At 58.2% G+C, this 20,905-nt stretch overlaps 1 protein-coding gene across 3 annotated transcripts in view; it reads right to left on the bottom strand.

Annotated features, from left to right (window-relative positions):
- The window catches only part of ASIC4 (acid sensing ion channel subunit family member 4), a 28,147-nt gene that overhangs the window by 4,308 nt on the left and 2,934 nt on the right, over positions 1 to 20,905 (bottom strand). Inside the window, exons 1-6 of one of the 3 annotated variants that reach the window (XM_027049768.2) lie at positions 19,365 to 19,485; positions 18,016 to 18,905; positions 2,143 to 2,287; positions 1,920 to 2,047; positions 1,567 to 1,729; positions 977 to 1,033 (exon numbers count right to left, since the gene is read on the bottom strand). In XM_027049768.2, the coding sequence (XP_026905569.1) occupies positions 977 to 1,033; positions 1,567 to 1,729; positions 1,920 to 2,047; positions 2,143 to 2,287; positions 18,016 to 18,597 (1,075 nt within the window). In that variant the 5' untranslated portion in view covers positions 18,598 to 18,905; positions 19,365 to 19,485. Of the gene's footprint in view, positions 1 to 976; positions 1,034 to 1,566; positions 1,730 to 1,919; positions 2,048 to 2,142; positions 2,288 to 18,015; positions 19,272 to 19,364; positions 19,486 to 20,905 lie in introns of those variants that run through there. The other 2 variants (XM_027049755.2, XM_027049761.2) reach the window with 2 other exon arrangements.

Genomic DNA, 20,905 nt, shown 5'->3' with positions numbered 1-20,905 from the left:
TGACTGGTTGCTCTGCTTCTGGTCTTAACTTCCACCATCCCTTCTCCACAGCTAATCAGTCACCTTGATAACATCAGATGGCATTCTTGCCTTGCCTTAAGCCATTGTTGGCTTCCCAGAGCCTCTTCCAGTCTTGCCCCCCCCCCCCCCCCCGCCACCTCCTGTGTTCTCTGCCCTCGGGCCACACTGACCTTTCCGTGATTCCCCTCCCAACTCTCTTTCTGGCTACAGATGTTTAGCACTGAACTGTTCCCACTGCGTAGAACATGTCCCCCCCTTTTCACCAGGCTGACTCTTCCACACCCTTCAAATCTCAGCTAATCAATCTATCACCTCCTTCAAGGATGGTCCTGCCTTCCCAGGTGGAGCTGCGCGCCCATCCCTGGGGCCTTGTAGCACCCCTGTGTTTCCCCTATCCAAGGACCAAGGCTGTGCCTGTGCCAGCACGGTGCCTGCCCACAGCCCTGCTCCATGAGGGCGGCCTCTCATTCCCACTCTCACCTCCAGCACCAGCCCAGGCTGCCACCATCTGCAGAGGAATGAATGGATGGATGGATGGATGAAAGAATGAGTGAATCGCAGCCCAAGTGAGACCTATGGCCAGATGGCGTTCGCCTTACCCACACTGATAGCAGCGCATCTTTCCTCAGACCAAGAGAGAAGTCATTTCGCTTCCCCAGAGAGGGTGAGCTCGTTGGTGGAGCCACAACAGAAGCCCAACCCTTCACTCCCAGTCCTGGTTTTTCTGCAACCCCTACCCTGCTATCTCCACTTACCCAAGTGTCCACACCTGCAAAGTCCTCAGACCCCCTGGAGGTATGGGATAAGGCTCAACCCTGGAGGGAGTGTCCAGGGAGAGAATAGGAGGAAGGGGGCCAAGGCAATGAGGAGAACAGCAGACGGGGGGGGGGGGGGTGGTGGGGGGGTGAAGAGGGAGGCGATGGAGAGGCAGGGGAGGGGAGAAGGCAGCACGGACCCAGTGTGTGGTCGGCACACTCGATGTAGATATTTGGCGGGCAGATGGTCTCATTGCCTGAAAGGAGAGAAGATTATTCCTGGAGTCTATGGTTCCACCCCCTCTCCCCCACCACGCTCCCAAATGCGGGCACACACATGCACGCGCACAGACGTACATGTTTGCACATCCCTGTACATGCATGAGCGTATACATGCTCGTGCATGTACGCCTGAAAATGTACACATGCATATGTGCATCAAACGAATGCACATTGCCTGCATGCACACATGCACACACATCTGTACGCGTGTGTACCAGCACATGCACACAACCGCCTCAAATACACAAGCCCAAATGTACGTAAGCCCACGTATGCAGAAGTGTGCATCAACAGGCCCACAAACATGCATGCGTGCATTGCCATATGCATACGTGAAAACATTTATGAAGTCCCAAACACATACGCATACACTCACGTGAGTGTAGACACGCACACATGTTGTTGTACACATGCACTTGCTCGTGCACATGAGCAGTGTTCTGCCCCTGGAGGTTCTGGAGCCTGGCAGGGTGGCACGGAGGGTGGCACGGGAGGGGAGGGTGCCCACCTGGCATGTGCACCATCCGGCAGTGGCAGCGCTGAAGCACGGCCTCCTTTTCACAGCGCAGCCGGCAGGCAGACACGCTGTAGGCTGAGTAGCCCTGAAGCTCAGGCTCCCTGAGCCCGCTCTCTGCCCGGCAGTTGCCCCAGGGCTGGGGCAGATAGGTCAGCTGCAGAGGGGGTGCATAATGGGGTCATGCCCAAAAGGCCCACCTGGCCCTCCATTGCCCACAACCTCAGCAAAGTCCATGGGTGGCCTGGTGGCCTGTGAGCTTCTGGAGGGTAGGTCTGGTCAGCATCCCCTCTGGGCCCAAAGACCCTGCCCAGTGTCCAATCCAGGGCCCAGCTGGAGGTGCTCACCCGCTGTTCCTGGCAGGACACGAAGGTTTGGAAGCCTGGGGACACGCCAAAGCCCAACTGGTGGATGTAGGGTGGCTCCTCTTGGCTATGGATCTGCACTCGGATGCCGGCCTCAAACGATGTCTCATCTGCACAGTGGAGATGCGGACCTTTGGAAACCCCTCCCAGGCAGAGGGCCCAGGCTGGAGCCCCCAAATCGGTCCCTGTCCCTTTCCCTGCATACTTGTCTCTCTCCAGATGGGCAGGTATTCCTCCTGCTGGATGTCCAACATGATCTCCAGGCCACTGCCCATGCCCCCAGCCCGACTGGGCAGTGAACTCTGTGGATCCGCGTTAAAGGTATAACACTTCCCATAGCGAGTATACACCTGGGGCAGGGGGGTGAGAGAGAGGAAGAGAGGAGGTGAAGCTAGGACAATTCCTGCAGCTCAAGGCCCCCTGTCCTGTGAGAGGGCCCACCTGCCTGGACATCGCTGTCCAACAGCAACCACTCTACAGCCCAGCCTCTTCCCTAAGCTCTATATCTTCCACTGACATCCTCTCTTAGCTGATTAAAAGACATCTCCAGCTTAGCGTATCAATAGCAGAACTCTTGCGATCTTCTGTGCTCCGTTCCTCTGATTTAAGGGCCCTACCATCTACCCCATTTCTCAAGTCAGAATCTCTGACTTTTTCCCTCTCCTTCACTCCTACATTCAATCCAGAATCTGAGCTGGGCAACTCTACTCCTGAAATCTATTTGGAATCCAAACACTTTCATTCCATCTTGTGTCCCCTCTTCACCAGCATCTCCCACCTCGCTCCGGGCTCCTCACTGGTCTGCCTTCAGCCATCCTTGCCTCTCGCTCCTGGCACCCCCCCCCCCCACACACACACACAGCAGCCAGAGTGCCCATTGTAAAGTACAGGGATCCAATTGAGTCCCTTGCTGGCTTGGAGCCCAACATTTCCCAGAGGATAAAGCCAAACTCCTTCCCTAGCCTGAAAAATCGCCATGTGTCATGACCTCTCCTGCCACTCTACCCCCAGATCTCAGTGACAAATTCAAACCTATGGAGCACCTTTCCTTCCTCTGGTCTTTGTTCATTTATTTCTCCCTCCTGGAATGCCGCCTCCCCCCACCTTTGGCATGGTTAGCTGTCTTTTAAGTCTCAGCTTAAGTGCCCCCCTCTTCATTTTTGTTTTAATGTTTATTTACTTTTGAGACAGAGACAGAGCGTGAACAGGGGAGGGGCAGGGAGAGAGAGGGAGACATAGAATCTGAAACAGGCTCTGTGCTTTCAGCACGGAGCCGGACGCGGGGCTCGAACCCACGAACTGTGAGAGCATGACCTGAGCCCAGGTCGGACGCTTAACCGACTGAGCCACCCAGGCGCCCCAAGTGTCTCCTCTTCAGACACACGCACATATACCACACACACACTTAGGGTGATCCTCCGCAGGTGTTCATCAGTTTGCTCAGTGTATACCAAGACCTGAGATTATCTTGTTTATCTGGTTGTCTCCTTGTTCAGTGTCAACATCTCCCCCACTGAGGTTTATGCTGCACAGGAGCAGTGGGTTTGATGTCCCCAGCACTGGCCCAGCGGCCGGCAGGAGGAAAGCTTATAAGCAGTTACTGCCGCACCGAACGAAGCTCTTTTCCACTACGGAGGGTTCCCCAGAATGGACACCAGATGGCGCTGGCGTCCCGGAGATGGATGCCGAAGCCCCGCCGGCCAGGAGCTGCGATGGGCTCGTTGCTCAGCAGCTGGGGAGCGGGGGTCAAGAGAGAGGCGGAGGCAGGTGCCCGGCTGCCAGGCTCACCCCACAGAGACGAGCCCCCGGGTCAAACCCATCAGAGGCAGCACCTTCCCTGGGGGCAAGGGGTCAGTGCCCTCAATCACTCTCATGCTCCCTCTCCTTGGAAACATTTCCAGCTGGTAAAAGCTGGGAGAAAAGGCTTGGGCGGTGTTGGGGAAAAGATATCCTAAATGCCTAGCTTCACAGAAAGGGTGTAGAAGGGAGAGGGGCTGGGTTGTGGGCAGCAGGAAGGATGATTTCTAAGAGCTGGGGGCCTGGGGCACCGTTGTCTGGGGAGCAGGGTTAAGTCTTCTGTCACCCAAATATCCTGCCTGCGGATCCTCAAACACGTGTCTAACAAGCACCTTGTAATTTACAAATCATGGCTACATCTACCCCCACCCCCACCCCCATTTCATGCACTCAGCAACTCTGATATGGATAGATTTAAATTACTTGGCTTTTATAGACCAGGAAACTGCAGCTCAGAGAGGTGATGTGACTTGCTCAAGGCCACACAACCAGTCAACTAGTCGGTAGGAGAGGCGGAATTCATCTGGATGCAAGACTTGAGCTGTTCCCACAACCCACAGCTGCCACCTGCCAACCCAAGCCCCAGCTCCCTCTCAGTCCCACCAGCTGAAATGAGACAGGTGAGAAATGAGAGAGGTGAGTGATTTAACACCCGTCTGTCCCCTCCCCCACCACTTCCTCCTTCCCTTCCCTTCCACTTCCGCACATCTTCCTCGCTTTTTTTTTTTTTTTTTTTTGGAAAGCTAACCCTCTCTTTTGGGGTAAGGGGTTAGGGATTACCTGTTTCTAAGCCTTTCATTTTTTTAACGTTTATTTATTTTGAGTGAGTGAAGGGTGGGGCATGAGCAGGGGCAGAGACAGAGGGAGACAGAGAATCCCAAGCAGTCTCTGCACTGTAAGTGCAGAGCCCAACGTGGGGCTCGAACTCACGAACCATGAAATCATGACCTGAGCTGAAATCAAGAGGCTGAGCCACCCAGGCGCCCCACACCATCCTCATTCTTTGTTCTCCAGATCTGCTGCCCCTCAGTTCATTGTCCCTCCCTCCTGCTTCTCCCGCTGACCAATTTCTGGGTTCCAGTCCTTGACCCTGTCTGTATCAGCCTTGCCCACTCCATGCTGCACGTCTGTCTGTGGGGCAGGAGTAGGCATGGCTGACAGGCCCAGAGCATTCGCTGTGCCCAGGCACTGACTAAATGCTTAACGTGCTCTTTCCAATGGAATCCTCACATCCCCCTCTATCAGATGGGGAAATTGAGGCTCAGAGAGATGGGTTGATTTACCAAGGTCTCCAAGATCAGTGCTTCTCAAACTGTATTGTACACAAAGCACCTGGGGACCTTGTTAAAATGCAGTTTCTGGTTCAGTCGTGTGTGTTGGCAAGGGGAGGGGGACAAGACGGAGATTCTGCATTTCTAACAACTGCTGGCACGTGGACCGTACTTCAAGTAGAAAGGCCCAAAATGAACGGGTGAGAGTCCCGCAGGACAGCTCCACTTTAGGTCTGTGCTCTGACAACGTGTTACTGGAAGGAGGGGAACCCGGAGAGGGGCTTAGTGCAAGATTCCTGGGTCCCCAGGGGTGTGGGAAGGGTAGATGGGGAGAATACATAAGTATTTGACTCAAATCTCAAGGCAGCCACCCTCTTCCTACTTCGGGCCAAGAAGATGCTGGAATCAGCTCTTGCTGATGCAGCTGGTTTGAGTGTATGCTCCAGCTGAGAGGCTAAACAAGGCGTGGACTGTATGGGGGACCCGTTTAGGTTTAGTGAGCTACCCCCCACCCCCGTTGTGCAGCACCGCCCCGGTGGCTCCCCCTGATTACCAGGAACCGTCATGGCCTCTCCACAGCTCAGCCTGACCCAACCCGAAGGACTGTGGACTCCCCGCAGCTGAGAGGCTCAGAGCCCATTTCGGCATGCGTAGACCCCAGGACAACTCGTAGAAGGTGTGAGGTGGAGGAAAGGAGTGCCAGGTGAACCCTACCAAAGGTCTTGCACTATGGTGCTTTTGATTTATTTTCTCCTTTGAGAAGGCTCTCCTTTGCCTTCCGGAAAACCACACGAGGAGAGTATCGTTGCCCCCATTTAATGGTGAGGAAGCCCAGGGAGGGAAAGTGAGTTGACTAAAGGCACACAGCCGGTAAACGACAAGAGATCCAAACGGAACTGAGCCCAGTGCCAAAGCAGAATTAGCCCTTATAAAACACCTGGCGGGTGCGTATCCGGTGACTAAATGACTCTGGTAGGCTCCTGACCCTGGGCGGGCCTTGGGCAGCCTCCCTTTCAATACCTCCAGTAAGTACACACAGACCATTCTGCATGACACTGAGCCCGGCCCCGTGCGGGGCAGGGGTAACCAGGAAGACTTTGACTACAATGGCTTTGGAGGGGGGGTGGTTACCTGGCACCCCTGCCCTCGAGGGGGTTGTGCAGAGTGGGGGTGGCGGTGGGTGGACGTGCTCCGGGTCTGATGGATATACTCTGCAGGGAAGGGACAGGCCAGACTGGCAGGGCCGGGCCACTTGCACAGCCCAGGTCAGGCCCGACCGCTGGGCAGAGCAGAGCGTTGCCCCGGAGACGGTCCCCGGGCCAGGCAGGCAGCGGCGGGTGGAACTGCCAGCTCCTAAGTGGCAGAACCCTGGTGGCGGCACAGCCCACAGCCTCTTCCATGGAGACGGCACGGCCGCTCTGCCTCAAGGTCCCCCAGGCTGGTCACTGCTTTCTTCCCCATGGACTGGCCCAGAAGGAGGGAATGCATACAGGAGAGTCCAGGGCCCCGCAGCGGAAAGGGGCAGGTGCTAGGCTAGGATGTGCCGGAGTGGGCCGAGGGTCTGTCTCCAAATGACCCACTACCAGCTCTCAGCCTTAGAGGCTCAGACCCCTACCTCTGTATCTCCCATCTCAGACCCCTCCCATCTCAGACCCCTACCTCTGCCTTTGGTCTGCACACCCCCACCCCCCCTACCTGCCCCCCCAGCCCGCCTCGCTTTCTGCCTTAGCTCCTGGGTCTGCCCTCCTGACCCTAGGCTGAGCACATGGCCTCCCAGAATCCCTCTGGCCCCAGGCTGAATAAGCTTCTAGATGGGAATCTGTCTGTGCTGCGTGTGGACCCTTGGACCCTTCCATTACCTTTCTTTTCTTTTTGGCCAGCCCTCTGCCTGTCCCTCTCAGCCCAGCCCACCCTTTCTTGGCCTGGACCCTGGCCTGAGTCTGACTCCCTAGTCTCTGTCCCTCTGATCTCTGTGTCTCACGGCCCTTCTCTATTCTCCTGGCCTGCCTGTCCTCAGCATCTGATAAATTATCCATCTGGCCTCTGTTTCTCAGTCCCTTGCCCTCTGTCAGCCAGCCCATCCCCCTGGCCTCTGTCTTCCTCTCCCATTGGCCTGACTGCGCCCTGTCCTTTCCTTTCCTTTGCCCTCTGCATCTGCAGCCTGTTTATCCTAGCCGAGGTGTCCAGTCCCCATCTCTTATCTTCCTACTAGACTCTTCCCTGGGCCTGAGACTGCTGCTGCCAAGCCAGGAACCCTTCCCCGGGGGCATGCCCCCCTCTCCTTCTCCCTGCCCCCTCCTCCAGGTCTGTCCCGGACAACATCAGAGGTTGGGAGGGATCTGTCCTCTCTGAGCTCCCTACTCTGAGCAGTGGCTCCTCACAGCCTCTTGGGTTCCATCTACCCACAGCTGCCATTTCCCCCAGGCTCTCCTTGGCTGGCTTGCATGCACCCCCAGCCCTCCCCACCCCTCATCCTCCCTGCAGTCACGGAGCCCACGGGGTTAACAGGCAATTAGTGGGGCCAGGGCTCAGAGCTGTGGGGGAGAGGGCCAGGGGCCTCCAGGAGATAAGAAGCCAAGCAGCCAAGGCTGGGCTAATCCCAGAGCTAATCTGCAGCCTAGGCTTTTATCTCCACTGCCTTCTGGGCACCCTGCCTCTGCTAAGGCCCTGGCGCCTCCCCCCCAACTTTTCCATAAGAGCTTCCTCCTGCCCCACATTCCGTCAGCCCTCCCCTGACGTGGTCCAGGCCTGGGCCTCTCACTCAGGCCTCTGGAATGAATTCCCTTTAACCCTGTGGTGCCCTGGAGTCCATGGGGGTGGCCAGTGGAAGGGGGTGCATCTTCATCCATTCTGGACTGTGAGTAACACCCCAGGCTGAACAGCTCTTGAAACAACACTCAGGGGTGGTCCAAGTGTCCAAGTTCAAAGGCTCCTGCCTCTCTATCCTCCTCGATGGGAAAGGAAGAGGGCATCATCGTGCAAAGGCCACAAAAGAGGGGTGGCAAGGTACATATCCAAGGGCACATAGGAAGACGGGGCAAATTCAGAGTCTAGTCCCTCTCCTCCACTGGCCCCAACACTCTCCTCTAACCCCCCCTGAGGAGTCAGCAGACCCTGGTGTCAGCTTCAGCTCTACCACTGACAGCCTTGTGTAACCTTGGCTAGTAAGTAAAGTGATTTATTGACTTCTCTGGACCTCAGTTTCCTCATTGGTCAAGTGGAAATAGAAATTCTTGCCTGACTTATTTCATAGGGCGGTTGCAAGTGTATGAAAGAGGCATCTGCAGAGTGAAATAATATACATGAGTCCTCAATATTAGTAACAAGAGTGTCATAGAGACCAATAAAACCTGGGGCGGAGATCGACCACTGGAGGGGGTGCTGGAAATGGATACACATATCATAGCTTCATAATATGGGGAAAGGGGCACGTGTTTTGGAATCCTACAGAACAGGGTTCAAATCCTGGCTATGCCACCAACCGTTGACAAGTCACCTTGTGTCAGGATGCATGATTTAATCTCTCTGAGCCTAGGATTGCGCATCTGTGAAAGGGAAGTGGTAACTTCTCCTAAAGTTAGTTATGAGGATTAGAGATAAATTCAGAGTGGGGTGTGGTAGGGTGTTCAAGAAAGATAAGGGAAGGGGTATGGTATGGGGTATAGATTTGTGAATGGAACTTCTTGCCAAATGGTGGAGCTGTTTCTTTTTCTTTCCTTCTTCTCTTCTTTCTTTCTTTCTTTCTTTCTTTCTCTCTTCTCCTTTCTCTTTCTCTCTCTCTCTCTTCTCTCTCTCTCTTCTCTTCTCTCTCTCTCTCTCTCTCTTCTCTTTCTCTCCTCTCTCTCTCTTCTTCTCTCTCTTCCTTCTACTCTCTCTCTCTCTCTCTCTCTCTCTCTCTCTTTCTTCTCTCTCTCTCTTTCTCTTCCTCTCTCTCTTTCTTCTTCTCTCTCTCTTCTTTCTCTTTCTCTTCTTTCTTTCTTCTTCTCTTCCTTCCTTCCTTCTTCCTCATTGAAGTATACTTGACATTGGTGTAGCATTTTGATCTTGGATTCCCACCGGTCCCATTCTCAGGGCACCGTGCACCTTGGTAAAGGCTCTCCTAGCAATTTGGGAGAGACTGTATTTCTTAGGGGATGGGGCTCTGTCAGAGTGAACCACCCGCCCCGGCACAGGGATACGGCTCTCCTACCGGATGAGAAGCAGCACCGAACGAACAGGCCTGCAGCCCAGCCTGGTTCACATCTGAGGCCTGCCTATATTGTCTGTGGGATTCGGATTCAGTCATTGAACCTCTCGGATCTGTGTTATGAGGTAAGAGATGATATGCATAAATCATAGCAACATCTAACATTTATTTAGTGCTTACTCTGTGTCAGGCATGGCCCTGGGCACTTTATATAAATTCACTCCTTAATTCCCACAAAAACCCTGCACTAGAGGTCTCTTATCCCCATTGTAGAGACAAAATACTAGAAGCCCAAAGAGGGTAGGGAACCTGCCAGGGTCGCATATCATGGCACAGGAGGGTACCAGGCAGTCCGATGCCCAAACCTGTGCTCATATCCACTGTGTGATGATACACACCTGTCACAGCACTGGCAAATAGTAGGTGCTCAAGAAATGGCAGGTGTTAAAACAGCATTTATGTACCCGTCACTATTCTTTGAGGCTGTGCACTGTGTCAGGCACTGTGCTTGGTGCTGGGGATGGTTCAGAGAACAAAACAGACAGTCTCTGCCCTGAAGGCGTTTGCTGTCTGGCTGCAAAGGGATTCATTCATTCAAAACGTGTTTATCGAGCCACCTACACTATGAGGCAGGTGCACAGCAGCCGGGCACAAAATAGAACAATCACAGGTATAGGCAGATCATTACTGCCTGGGACTATTGCTGTGACAGGAATCCCACAAGTCCTCCGGCAGGGGGATTGGGGTTAGAGGGTAGAGCTTCCCGGAGCAAGCTCACTCACCCGCACCGGAAGGGCTTGGGTTCCCGCCACACGGTCCAGACCGAAGAGAATGCCCCCCCCCCCCCCCCAAGCAGGCCTGGCCTCCTCCCCTACCACACCCCCACAGCCAGCCAGGTGCTTTTCAGAGCAACTTCCTCCCCAAGGTCGAAGCGCTCCCGCTCCCAGGTCCGGAAGGAAATGGGAGCAGTGTTTGTTCAAATGTAAATGTGTGAGCTGCGGTGGAAGAGAAGTAGGGGGCGGTCAAGGCCGCGTGACTCCGGGCCGAGGTCGCTCTGGGAGCCAGGAGAGCTTGGGGCTGTAGAAGAATGCGGTGACTCCAGGAGTGCGCCGCGTTTCCACGGGAGAGGAGCGCGCAGGGTGTCCAGCACGCAGGTAAACCCGTAAACCTGCTCCCAGGTAGCTATCACTTAGGCCTTAAACCCTAGAAAGGCAGTTTTCCAGGCGAGAATATTTTTAATTTGTAACGAAGCCCTTGCCTGACATTGCCGCCCCTGGATGCAAAGTTATTCGTTAGAGAGTTTTGTTGACACAGTGCGGCACACACCCACGGCCGGGCGGGAGTTCCCGGGCCAAGACTGAGCAGGTGGCGGTGGGCGTGTGGGTGTGCGCCCCCCACCCCAGCACACGCACCCGGGCATCCGGGCCGGGCCCACCCGCACCCCGAGGGCCGCACCCGCCGCCGCGCGCTCCCCGCCGCCCCCTCCTCCCTCCCGCGGGGCAAGCATCCATCACCGCGCCCGAGCGCCCTCCCTCCCGTCTCCTCCGGGCGCCTCGGCTCTCCTCCCTGGGTTTGCCTCATTTGCATTCCCCCGGCTCCCGGCTCCTCGGCAAAGTGACCTCCGCACACAGCAGAAGCCAGAGGCTTCCACCGCGGAGGGGGACACCGCCTCCCGCCGCCCGCCGCGGCCGGGGAGGGCCGAGGGGGCGCAAGCCCGGACGGCAAGGCGGGGGCCCGGGGGAACAGTTCTCTGGGGGCAGATGGAGGGCCCGGGAGCGGCGGGAAAGGCCTGGGGCCGAGGGGCGCAGACGGACTACGATGGGATTTGAACCTCAGGTCCTCTGTGTTGAGGGAGTGGCACGTGGAGGTCAGCACCGGGCCCGCGAAGCTGCGCCCCGACAACCCGCTTGGAACCTGGGGAGCCCCAACCCCGTTTCCCTCCCCTGCACCCCCACTGGAGAGGGGCCAGCCCTACCGGGCAGTCTCCCAGGAGTCCCCAGTTCCCGCCCCCCCCCCGTGGGGCCTGACCAGTCCCTGTCCCCGCTCCCCTGGCCTGCCGAGCCGCCTCCCCTCCCCCCATTTGGTATTTACACCTTTCACACATTTGTAAGCTATTATCCTGTCCACGCTTAGTCACCGCTGAGCCAAGCGCCACGGATTTAGCTCCTTTAATCTTTCCTCCTAAATCAGTCCTCCATTTCCCCTTAATCATCCCGTGGCTCCTCTCTGAACTCTCTCGCTGCCGCCTCGGCTGCTGCAGCCCATGCCTGTCTCTCTGGAACTGCTCCCCCTCCAACCCCAAACGGGTGTCCCAAGGGCATGGTGAACGTTAGAGGGGGCCCGGGGTTGGATTTCCAACGCTGCGGGTCCCCAGCTTGGGAGCCAGGGGAAGAAGTGCAAACACTCCCCCCACCAACCCCTTTCTGGAAACACACAGCACTCTGAACCTTCTCCTCTCCACCCTCGTTGTCTCTGTCCTCCTCCTGCCTTCCCACCCCCATTCATCTGGATTCATCTGGATGGCTCCAAGACCCTAACCCTCAGGTCTCCTGACCATGGTTCTGGCTGTCCACCCCGCCCCCCTCCCGCCACGAGACAGAGGTGGCATTGCCGAGAGAGCATGGAAGGACAGGGCAACGCTGATAACCCACCAGCCTGAGGCTGCCCTCCTCCCCTCTCCAGGGTGACTGTCCATCTCTCCTTGACCACCCTGTCTCCACACTGCACTCACTCCCGCCCAGTGGAACCCACTGACTCAGGGGCCTCAACCTGAGCAGCGCTGAAACTCAGCCCTCCTAGTGCTCCCTGGGATGATGCCCCTGCCTCCCTGCCACCCATTCCTGTTCCTTTCTGCCCCCCAGCCTGGGACTGGCAGGGGCAGCCCTGCCGCCAGCCACAAGAGGGAGAAGATTCCTCCCTGGAATCCAAAGGGCAAGGGTGGGAATCCTGCAAGGAGCATGGGTAGGGGAGACAGGGAGGACAGGAGGGGGATACTGGGGCCATTTCTTCAAATGCTAATCAGCATCTTCCGGCAGTGCCACAAGAAGCTGAGCTGATAATGAGCCCAGCTCGGGGCTGATTCCTGATTAATGAAGAGGCCACAGGGCTGCTGAGTGGGGCTGGGTGGGGCAGGTCCCTCCTGGCCCTCCCCGCTGCCCTGGAAGACCAGTCCTCTGCAACAATAACAGCCCCCGCCCTTGGGTGTTTGGCCACACCACTTGAATCCCCCACCACCAATTCCACTTGCTGGCCAATGGGGAGCAGCCAGACTGAGGGCACCGCCACCAGGAGGGCCTGAGGGACAGCAGCCAGCTCTGGGGCAGGCGGTGGGGAGAGCAAACACTGGGTTCTGCAAGCTGTGACTTGTAGGTAGCCCTCAAAATATTTCTTAAAGTCAGGAAAATTTTTATTCAAATCATCAAGACTTGGGCTTCCCTGGACAGATTGGAAGACCCTGCCCCCACCCCCAAACACTGGGCATCCCCGACCCGGTCGGTCGTGAGTTAGCTGGGGCTGAGGGACAGCGGCTCCCCTCGGGCATAAGTGATCTTCCCTTCTGCTCAGACCCCACCCTTCCCTAAGGTGTGCCCTCCCCTACCTGACCTGCCTGGCTCCTGAAGGCAGGACAACCCTGAATTAGATGTTGAACTAAATGTTCTCAAGATTCATGCCTTAAGAGAGGACAGGGCAGAGGGGCTGGACAGAGGGTGAGGGTAAAAGGTAAGCTTGTCTGGTAGGTAAGAGGCCTGCGCCAACCTCAGAGGGAAGCCCGTCCGTTCCTGAGTCGGGGCAGGGGGCAACCCTCAGGCCCTCAGGAGCCAGCAGCCAAGGTATGGAGTTGTCACGCTCATGGGGTAGCCTTCCCACAACCGAGGAGGCAGGGCAGAGCTGATCAGCACCGCCCTTACCACACCAGGGAAGGCAACGGGCTTAGGAGGAAGCCGTGAGCTTCGGAGGAAGCTGGGATCGAAGGCAGGGGATTGCCAGGATCTGGCATGGGGGAGCCAGGGAGGGCTAGAGGGCCGCATGCATGCTGCCCCCCTGCCTCTGAGCTGTCCTGGCTGGCAGCCGGGGTGGGGCTGGGAGAGGAGGGAGGAGGGCAGGGAGGGGGACTGCCCAGCTGGAAGAGGCCTTGTCTAATTGTGCCTGATTAGTAGAGAGGAAGAGAACAGGGCGAGTGATTAATAGTCACGGCAGTCACCAGCGAGTGGGGAAGGAGGGTTGGGAGGGGGAGGGAAGTCTGAGAGCCAAGAGGGAATGGGGACAGTGAAGTGCCCACACGTCCCTGGTCACCTGCCCCTCCAGGGAGTGGCTGGACCCCTGACGACCCACAGAGAGGGGCTGCATCCTACCCCTGCCTCCTCCAGGATTTTCCACCTCCCCCACGCCTCGATTTTCCAGACAATAGAATGGACGAGAAAAGACTGAGGTCATGCCCAGCACCTTGGAAGAAAGGTGCATCGGCTCATGTGGTATCAACAGACACCTCAGTGTCTCCGGACCCAGGCCCTATCCTCAGCTCAACCTGGGACCTCAGCCCAGATCATAGACGCCAGAGCTGACACCTACCACCCATATCCTCTGGCCCCGCTGGAATTCCTAGCCCTGCCCAGTCCTGCAGTCTGAACCTAGTTCCTGGGTCCACTGAGAACTGTGCTGTCCACTACGGTTGCCACTACCTGCGTGCGGCTATCTGAATTGAACAATTCATTTTCTCTGTCACGCGAATCACATGTCAGATGCTCAATGGCCAGTGTGGCTGGTGACTCCCATGTTGGACAGCACGGATACATTTCTGTCATCCCAGAGATGTTCTGTGGGAGAGCACCGATCTGGAGAGAGTCTGTGCACACGCATGCACGCACGCACACATGCGTGAATATTTGGAAGGGGTGGGTAACACGGGAATGCTGTAACAGGGGAGGGGAGGGGCTGGGCCTGAGGATCAAGCCTGTGGGGGAAAGACAGGAGACGGCAAATAGCAAAGATGCCTGCATGTGGGTCGGCAACCGCGGGTGGTGCTAGGAATCGACAGGTAAGAGAGCAGGAAGTTGGGGCAGTGGCACTTGCAATTGTGGACTCTTCCAGAGGACACACTATGTGCACGCCAGGCAGTGTGCTGAGTTCTTCTCGGCCATCTTTTTAATCCTCTCAACTGCCCGCCTTGTTTAGGTTCTAATATTGCATTTACTGGATGTAGAAACGAAAGCTCACGGAAGCTTTTTGACTTCTCCAAGGCCACACAGCTTAGAGGGGAGAGCCGAGGTTCAGATCCAGACGGTCCGGCTCCAGAAACCACACACTTGACTGCTCCGCCATACACTCCCCAGCTGAGAGGAGAAGCTGAATTTTAGAGCCACCCTTGCATTTTACAGCTAAAGAGATGAAGCCCAGGGAGAGAGAGTGATTTCTGCCTTCGAGTAAGTGGGCAGGCTGAGAGCAAGCCGCAATGGGGAAAGTATGGATGGGGCTCGGAGCACCAGGGTGGGGGGAGCAGATGGTGGTGGGAATCGGAGGAAGGGAGAGAACATATAGGTGGTGAGAGCAGGAGGCGAGGTGGGAGTGGGTGGGTGGGTACGAGACTGAGTAAGGAGGGGGAAGGGAAGAGGAGAAGGGACGGGGTAAGCTAGGTGGAAGGAAGCATGGGTGGAGCGGTGAGTGTCCCCCACCGCCCAGGAGCTCTTTCCTCTCTCCTCTCTCTCCCCTCCTCTCCAAACCTCCCAGGCCTGCCTCACCCCTTGAACCTTCCCAGCCTTCTTCCGCCCAGAGCGGCCTCTCTGTCTGGGCTCCTACTACCCATGGACCTCTTTTGGCAATTGATCCTGGCAGCTCAGGATCAACCCTGCATGGCTGGTTAACTCTTGCATGGTTGGTTAAGCTTCTGAGTGTCCCTGTCTCTGCTCCAGTAGGAGAGTGTAGGCTGCCTGAGGACAGGGACCGGGGACTGGGGCTTCCCTTCTTTGTTCTCCCCCCCCCCCGCACCACCGAGCAGGTACACAGTAGGCACTCAGAGCTCCTGTTGATTGGGCGAGTGACTGGGAGTCGGTGAGGGGGTATTAGGGAGCGTGGGGGTGAAAGCGACTGCAGTGGTAACAGAAGCAAAAGCAGCAGCTTAGGGGACTGGGGGAGGGCACATTACCCAGAGTAAAAATAGGCTGGGAAATGTGACATTTATTAACTTGGATTCTGGAGGAAAGGTCACAGCAGAGTGGGGAGTGGGAAGGAGGAAACAGGGAAAGCCACAGAACACACGTCCCAGCCCCTTCCCCAAAGGCTGTCTTTGTCACTGACCATCTCACCACTCACACCCTGGCAGGTCCCCTGCCAGCGGATCCCTGTACCCGTGTCCCCACCATCGATCCCACCAGGAGCTCTGTGTTCTTACCGCAGGGTCTGTTGTGGACTGCGTGTCCTCCTGAAAGACCCCTTGTGTTCATCTCCTGCCCCTTCTCTGATCTCACCCTGCGGTACACCCTCATCTTCCCCACGGCCGTGCGGCATGAACCGCCATCCCAGCCCACACTCCCAGACCCTGGTGAATCTGCAGCAGACTCAGCCCTCGAAGGCCAGGTCCAAGGGAGAGTTACGCTCAGCAGACGGGGGATGGGCAGAAGGATATGGGGTCTAGACTGGGTGGGAGACAAGGAACGCAGGCTCTAAAGGGGAATTCCTGTCCCCCAGTGCTTGCTTTGCCCTTCTGCCCTTCTTGGGCCTGCCGCAGCCCCAAAGCTGAGATCCACAAACTTCTGTCGCCCTCTTGTCTGCAGCCCCAGGGTATGAAAGGGCCCGCTGGACACCCATCCTCCCCTTTAGCCATCCTCAGGATTCCCAGAGACTCCCTGTTCCCAGATCCTCCGGGCACCTCCTTTTCCTAGAGCGAGGCAGGAAACCCTGCTTCCCTCACCTTACTCCCCCCTTCCCCATCTCTCCCTCCCCGCCACCCTCCTTCCCACTGAGGTTTCAACACACTTCCCCTTTCCTTTCTACCCACCCCCCCCCATCCCTGCGCAGGGACACAAAGCTCCCATTGATTTCTGCCCCAACAACACCTGCTGGGACTGGGCTGTGTCTCCCTCCCCCCAACTCTGAGGGGTGAGGATGTCAGACAGAGGGGCTCCATGGACCCAAAAGTCCACATGCACACTCTCTACACCTCACCTCCTTCTTGAGGACTCTGGCAGTCCCGGATTTGGGAGCAGTGATTTTTCCTAGAAGAGGGGTGTGTGGCCACACAAAAGCCCAGTGCCCCCCACCCAGGACGACCCCTCCTTCCTGCCCCTTCCTCCATTGCTACACAACTGCCCCCACACCCAGTGGCAGGAGGACCCAGAGGCTGCAGGCATGGGTAGCAGTGAGAGGAGCCTACTAGGGGCATGTTTCCTGCTGTACTGAGGCAGTGAGTGAGCGAATGGGAACCTGGGCCGGAGGAAGGAAAGCGCCCTCCCCATCCCTGGGGCAGGCCACTGGAGGCTGGCTGGAATGGGCACCATGTTGACGCCATGTATTTGCATATGCACTGGGCAGTGGTAACAAGGGTGCAAACACACATGTACACAATGCTGGGAGTCAACTGTGCACCGGGGATCTCTAGCACCAGGGATAATAGATACCCTGTGAGTGTGGGTGAATGGAGCACTGACTGACAGACAGACAGCACGCAAGACACGCCCCCTGAGCTCACACCTGACTGTGGGAGGTGTGCATGGGAGGGCAGCCCAAGCTGACACTCCAGATCTCAATGAGAGAGTGTGTGTGTGTGTCTGTGTCCACACACATGTGAGAGATGGCACCAGCAGTCCCCGCATGGGGCGCAGGGATCAAGATAGATGGGCGGGGGGCATCACAAAGGGGATGGCATCCACAGTGTGACCCTGTCCTCGTCCTCAGCAGCTAAGTAAGAGCTGGGATCTGGGCATAGAGATGGGTAGCTCTTGGTGTGTGGGTGTGCAGGTGTGCATGTGAGTGTGGTGACAGGGACACTGAGTATGAGAGAGGGAGCTCAGAAAACTGTCCCTGAGCGGTAGGGGTGTGTGTGTGTGTGTGTGTGTGTGTGTGTGTGTGTGTGTGTTGCTGGGTTGCAGTGAGGGTGAGCCATGCACATAAGAGTGAATGAGTGATTCTCAGTGTAAGAGTCAGAGCCGGGCAAGGGAACAGCAAGAACCAGGAAACGGAGGGAGGGAAAGGGAGAGAGGCTGGAGGGGCAGCATGAAAGAGGGATGTGTGAGGGAGTCTGTGAAAGGGGGTGTGTATGAGAGACACAGAGACAGAGAAGAGACACTGGCACCCAGTGTACACGAAGATCAAGATCGTCTCTATCCAGCCTGCCGGTCGGGCCAGCTCCCCAGGAGGCAGCCCTGAGTCCCTCTCTTGCTGGAGCCCCCCAGACACCCGTCCCCAACACCCTCATTCAGTGGGGAGAAGAATCCAGAGGAAAAAGGGAACAAGAGATGAGTGGGGGTCAGTCGGCCCGGCCTTGGCACGGTACATCCCTTCCTTCCCTGCAAGCTGCCCGGCTTCGGGGACCCGGGGCCCACTCCGGGCCCCCCGGGCCCAGACCTGGGCCCTGCAGCAGCAGCAGAGCCGAGAAGAGGAGCGGCCGCAGCAGCGCCAGGGTGAGCCCCTAGGAGCGTCCCCTGCTCCGCGGCTGGGGAGCGAGAGGGAAACACCGGGCTTGGGGGAGACACGAGGCCAGCCTCTGGTGGCGGAAGGAAGGGAAGCCCTGTAGAGCCCTGTTGAGGATGCCCCTGCGCGCCACCTCCCCCCCCCCACCCCCCCACCGGCCTCCGGCCACCCCAGGCCCGGCGGGCCAGCTGGCAGGACTCACCACAGAGAAGTTGCTGGCGGAACAGTGGTGCCCACTGAAGTTGCAGCTCTTGAGCATGTCGGCAAGCTGGTGGCCAGTGCGGTTGAGGATGTCTACCATGTCGGGCTCTGGGTAGCGCAGGCCGGCGGCTCGGTGCCCGTCCCGGTCTTTGGGGGGCAGCCCCGTCAGATTGGCCAGGTGGAAGATGTCGGCGTCGCTGAGCGCCGAGTGCCGGAAGCGGTTGATGTTGCAGAGGGTGACGGCCGGGAAGCCAGCCACCGGGGCTGGGGCAGCAGGGTCCATTGCCATCAGGTGAGGCCGGGTCAGGTAGCCCCGGGCCAGGCCAGCCGCCTGGTACAGGAAGGCAGCCAGCGAGGTGAGTAGGGCCAGTGCCCACAGGGTTCTGCGCAGTCCATGGGGGCCTGGGCCACAGGCCCGGCCCAGCCCGTGCAGAGTGCTGGTGCTCGCAAAGGTGGCCAGGTCCCGGGGGGCTGCTGCCCCCCGTGCAGCCCCCAGGAGGCTTTGCTCATCCCCTGCCTCCTTCTCCTTGGGTTTCGCATCCTCCTCTGCAAATTTGATTTTGCACACAATCTCGATCGGCATCTGTCCCCGGCTGCTGGGACTGGCCAGAGCCTCCCTGCCCCTGTCCCTCCCTGGCCGGCAGCCCCCCGGTGCCCTCCGGAGTGGCGGTGGTGGCAGCGGCCGCTCTCCTCAACTCAGGGCAAGCGGGAGGAGGACAGGGACAGGGTGGGGGCCCGAGGTGGGGGAGTCACTCCCACTCCCAGCAGCTCCGCAGCCCTCGTGCTGCCTCTGCTGCTGCTGCCTCTGCTGCTGCTTGTCTCTCTCCTCGATCGTCTCCTTGTGGCTTCCCTTATCAGCACCAGCACAGCTGTCAGCCCCTGCGTGTGTCCCTGCGAGCGAGCAAGCGAGGGAGTGAGCGCTGCTCCGCCACGCCGCGCAGCCCCAGCCGCTCCGCGCAGCATGTGCTCCGGAGCCCACCCCGTGCTTAATAATTCAGGACATGTCAACAGCGCTTCACCGGCGGCACTGGCGGCAGGAGCCAGGCCAGGGGCGGGGGCAGCCCCCAGCCCAGGACTGGGATCCCCGGCCCCCGCCTTCAACAACCTCGTCGGGCTGCCCCCCCCAAACTCTTGTCACACCCTAGGCACTCACAGGGTACCCAGATGGCCCCACTCCCAGGCCACCCAGGGAAGAGATCTGCACCCAGAGTCCTCAGCTCATTCTGCCACTTTTGGGGGACCACACCCAGGCTCAGCCGACTTCACCCCCCCCCCCACCTCCCTGACTCTTGACTCGTGATTCCTGACCCCAGCACCTGGCCACCACCTGCCTCCAACTACCCCAGTCACAGCGGCTTCCAGAAACTCCTTGGGAGAGCCACTTGTTTGAATGAGGGAGGGGAGGGCAGAGGAGGGCAGGCAAGGCAGACAAGGGGACAAAGGTGACTCCACCAAGATTCGGGACTGGCCTGGACCTTTGCTCCTGAGCTCAACATCCACCTTCCCCGCCCCTTCCCCCCCACCCCCTCCTGGGATGCTGGCCGCCCCCTCCCCCGCCCCCAAACTCAGTCATTCCTGTGTCTGGGACAGAGGGCACCCTGGCTGACTTGAACATCTGTGGCCACATTTTTCTTCCCCAAACGCTTCCCAAATCCCTTGCCACACCTGTCTGGTGGGTGGGGGAGGGTGTTGGGTGAACGGGCCAAGGAGCAGGGAGGAGATGTGATGGGTGGGGGAGAGGGTATGGAATGGAGGGAGAGGAAGAGCCCAAATGGGGATTTGGGAGGGAGGAGAAATGTGCGGGCTTGGATGGGGAGTACTATCTCAGAAGCGGAAGCAGGGGGTGGCCGGCAGAATAGGGCAGGGGCGCCCTGGTGAGGCTGCTGTCTTGCCGAGGGGAACAGGCATCTGGGTTGGTATGGCAGGCAGGGGTGGGGCCCCAGTGGGCAGCCCAGGAGGAAATGCCTTGTTGCTCCCAGGCTAGGGTGGTCACAGGGAGCAGCTTGTGTTCTGGGGGGCCCGCGTGAGAACGTGAGCCCTCATGGGGGAGGAAGCACTTGTCCCCCAGAGGAAAGGGGGGGCTGATTAATCGGGGCACTAATGAGCAGCAGGGAGAGGAAGCTCAGAGGGGCGGGGGAGGCGGCTCCATCGATCCGAGCCGCGGAACCAGCAGCTGAAAAAAAAGTGAGAAGGGAATCGATCTGAGGGAAACGGCAGCTGCTGGGGATTAGAGCCCGAGGTCCACCCGCTGCCCAGAGGCCACCCCTCCCCTGCGTCAGGCCTGCCCTGCCAGTCGCAGCCCCCGCCTGGGCCCGGAGGAGGGGCCCACGGGCGGCTACCCCAGGGGTGGGGGTAGGGAACCACGGGGGCCACCCTGGCTGTGAGACCAAATCAGGCCCCATCAGTCACCGTCACCCCAGCACAGAGCCCACCAGCCCCCTGCCCTGGCCCCGCTTGGCACCCTGCGGTGTTGTCCCCAGCCTCTCATCAAAGTAGCTTCCTGGGGGTGGGGTGGGGGACTGCGGCTGGGCTTCCCCACAAGCCAGCTCCCCCAAGCTGGGAAGATGAGACCCCTGGGGTCAGGGCTGCGTCTGGCGGCCTCCCAGAGGGGAAAGTGGGGATGGCACTGGAAGCAGCTGCCGAGTTAGCACTCCGAGTCTCCAAGTGACCACAGACAGTCTCCCTTTCTCTACCCCCTACCCAGGCAGCCCCCTGCCATGCTCTGCCCTCCCGGCTAGACTCCTAGACCCTTCTAGTGCTTCCACCCCACCTCCTCCTCCCCCAGCCTCTCTTCCCCTTTCTCCTAGTATTGATTTTTCTTTACTGGTTTTTTTTTTTTTAAGGTGATTTAATTGCTTTTTTAAGGTTACTTCAGTCTGGGGCTCTGCCAA

Source organism: Acinonyx jubatus, chromosome C1 (genome assembly GCF_027475565.1).
Source record: "Acinonyx jubatus isolate Ajub_Pintada_27869175 chromosome C1, VMU_Ajub_asm_v1.0, whole genome shotgun sequence".
Classification (NCBI taxonomy): domain Eukaryota; kingdom Metazoa; phylum Chordata; class Mammalia; order Carnivora; family Felidae; genus Acinonyx; species Acinonyx jubatus.
This window is presented reverse-complemented; position numbering and strand designations above follow the sequence as displayed.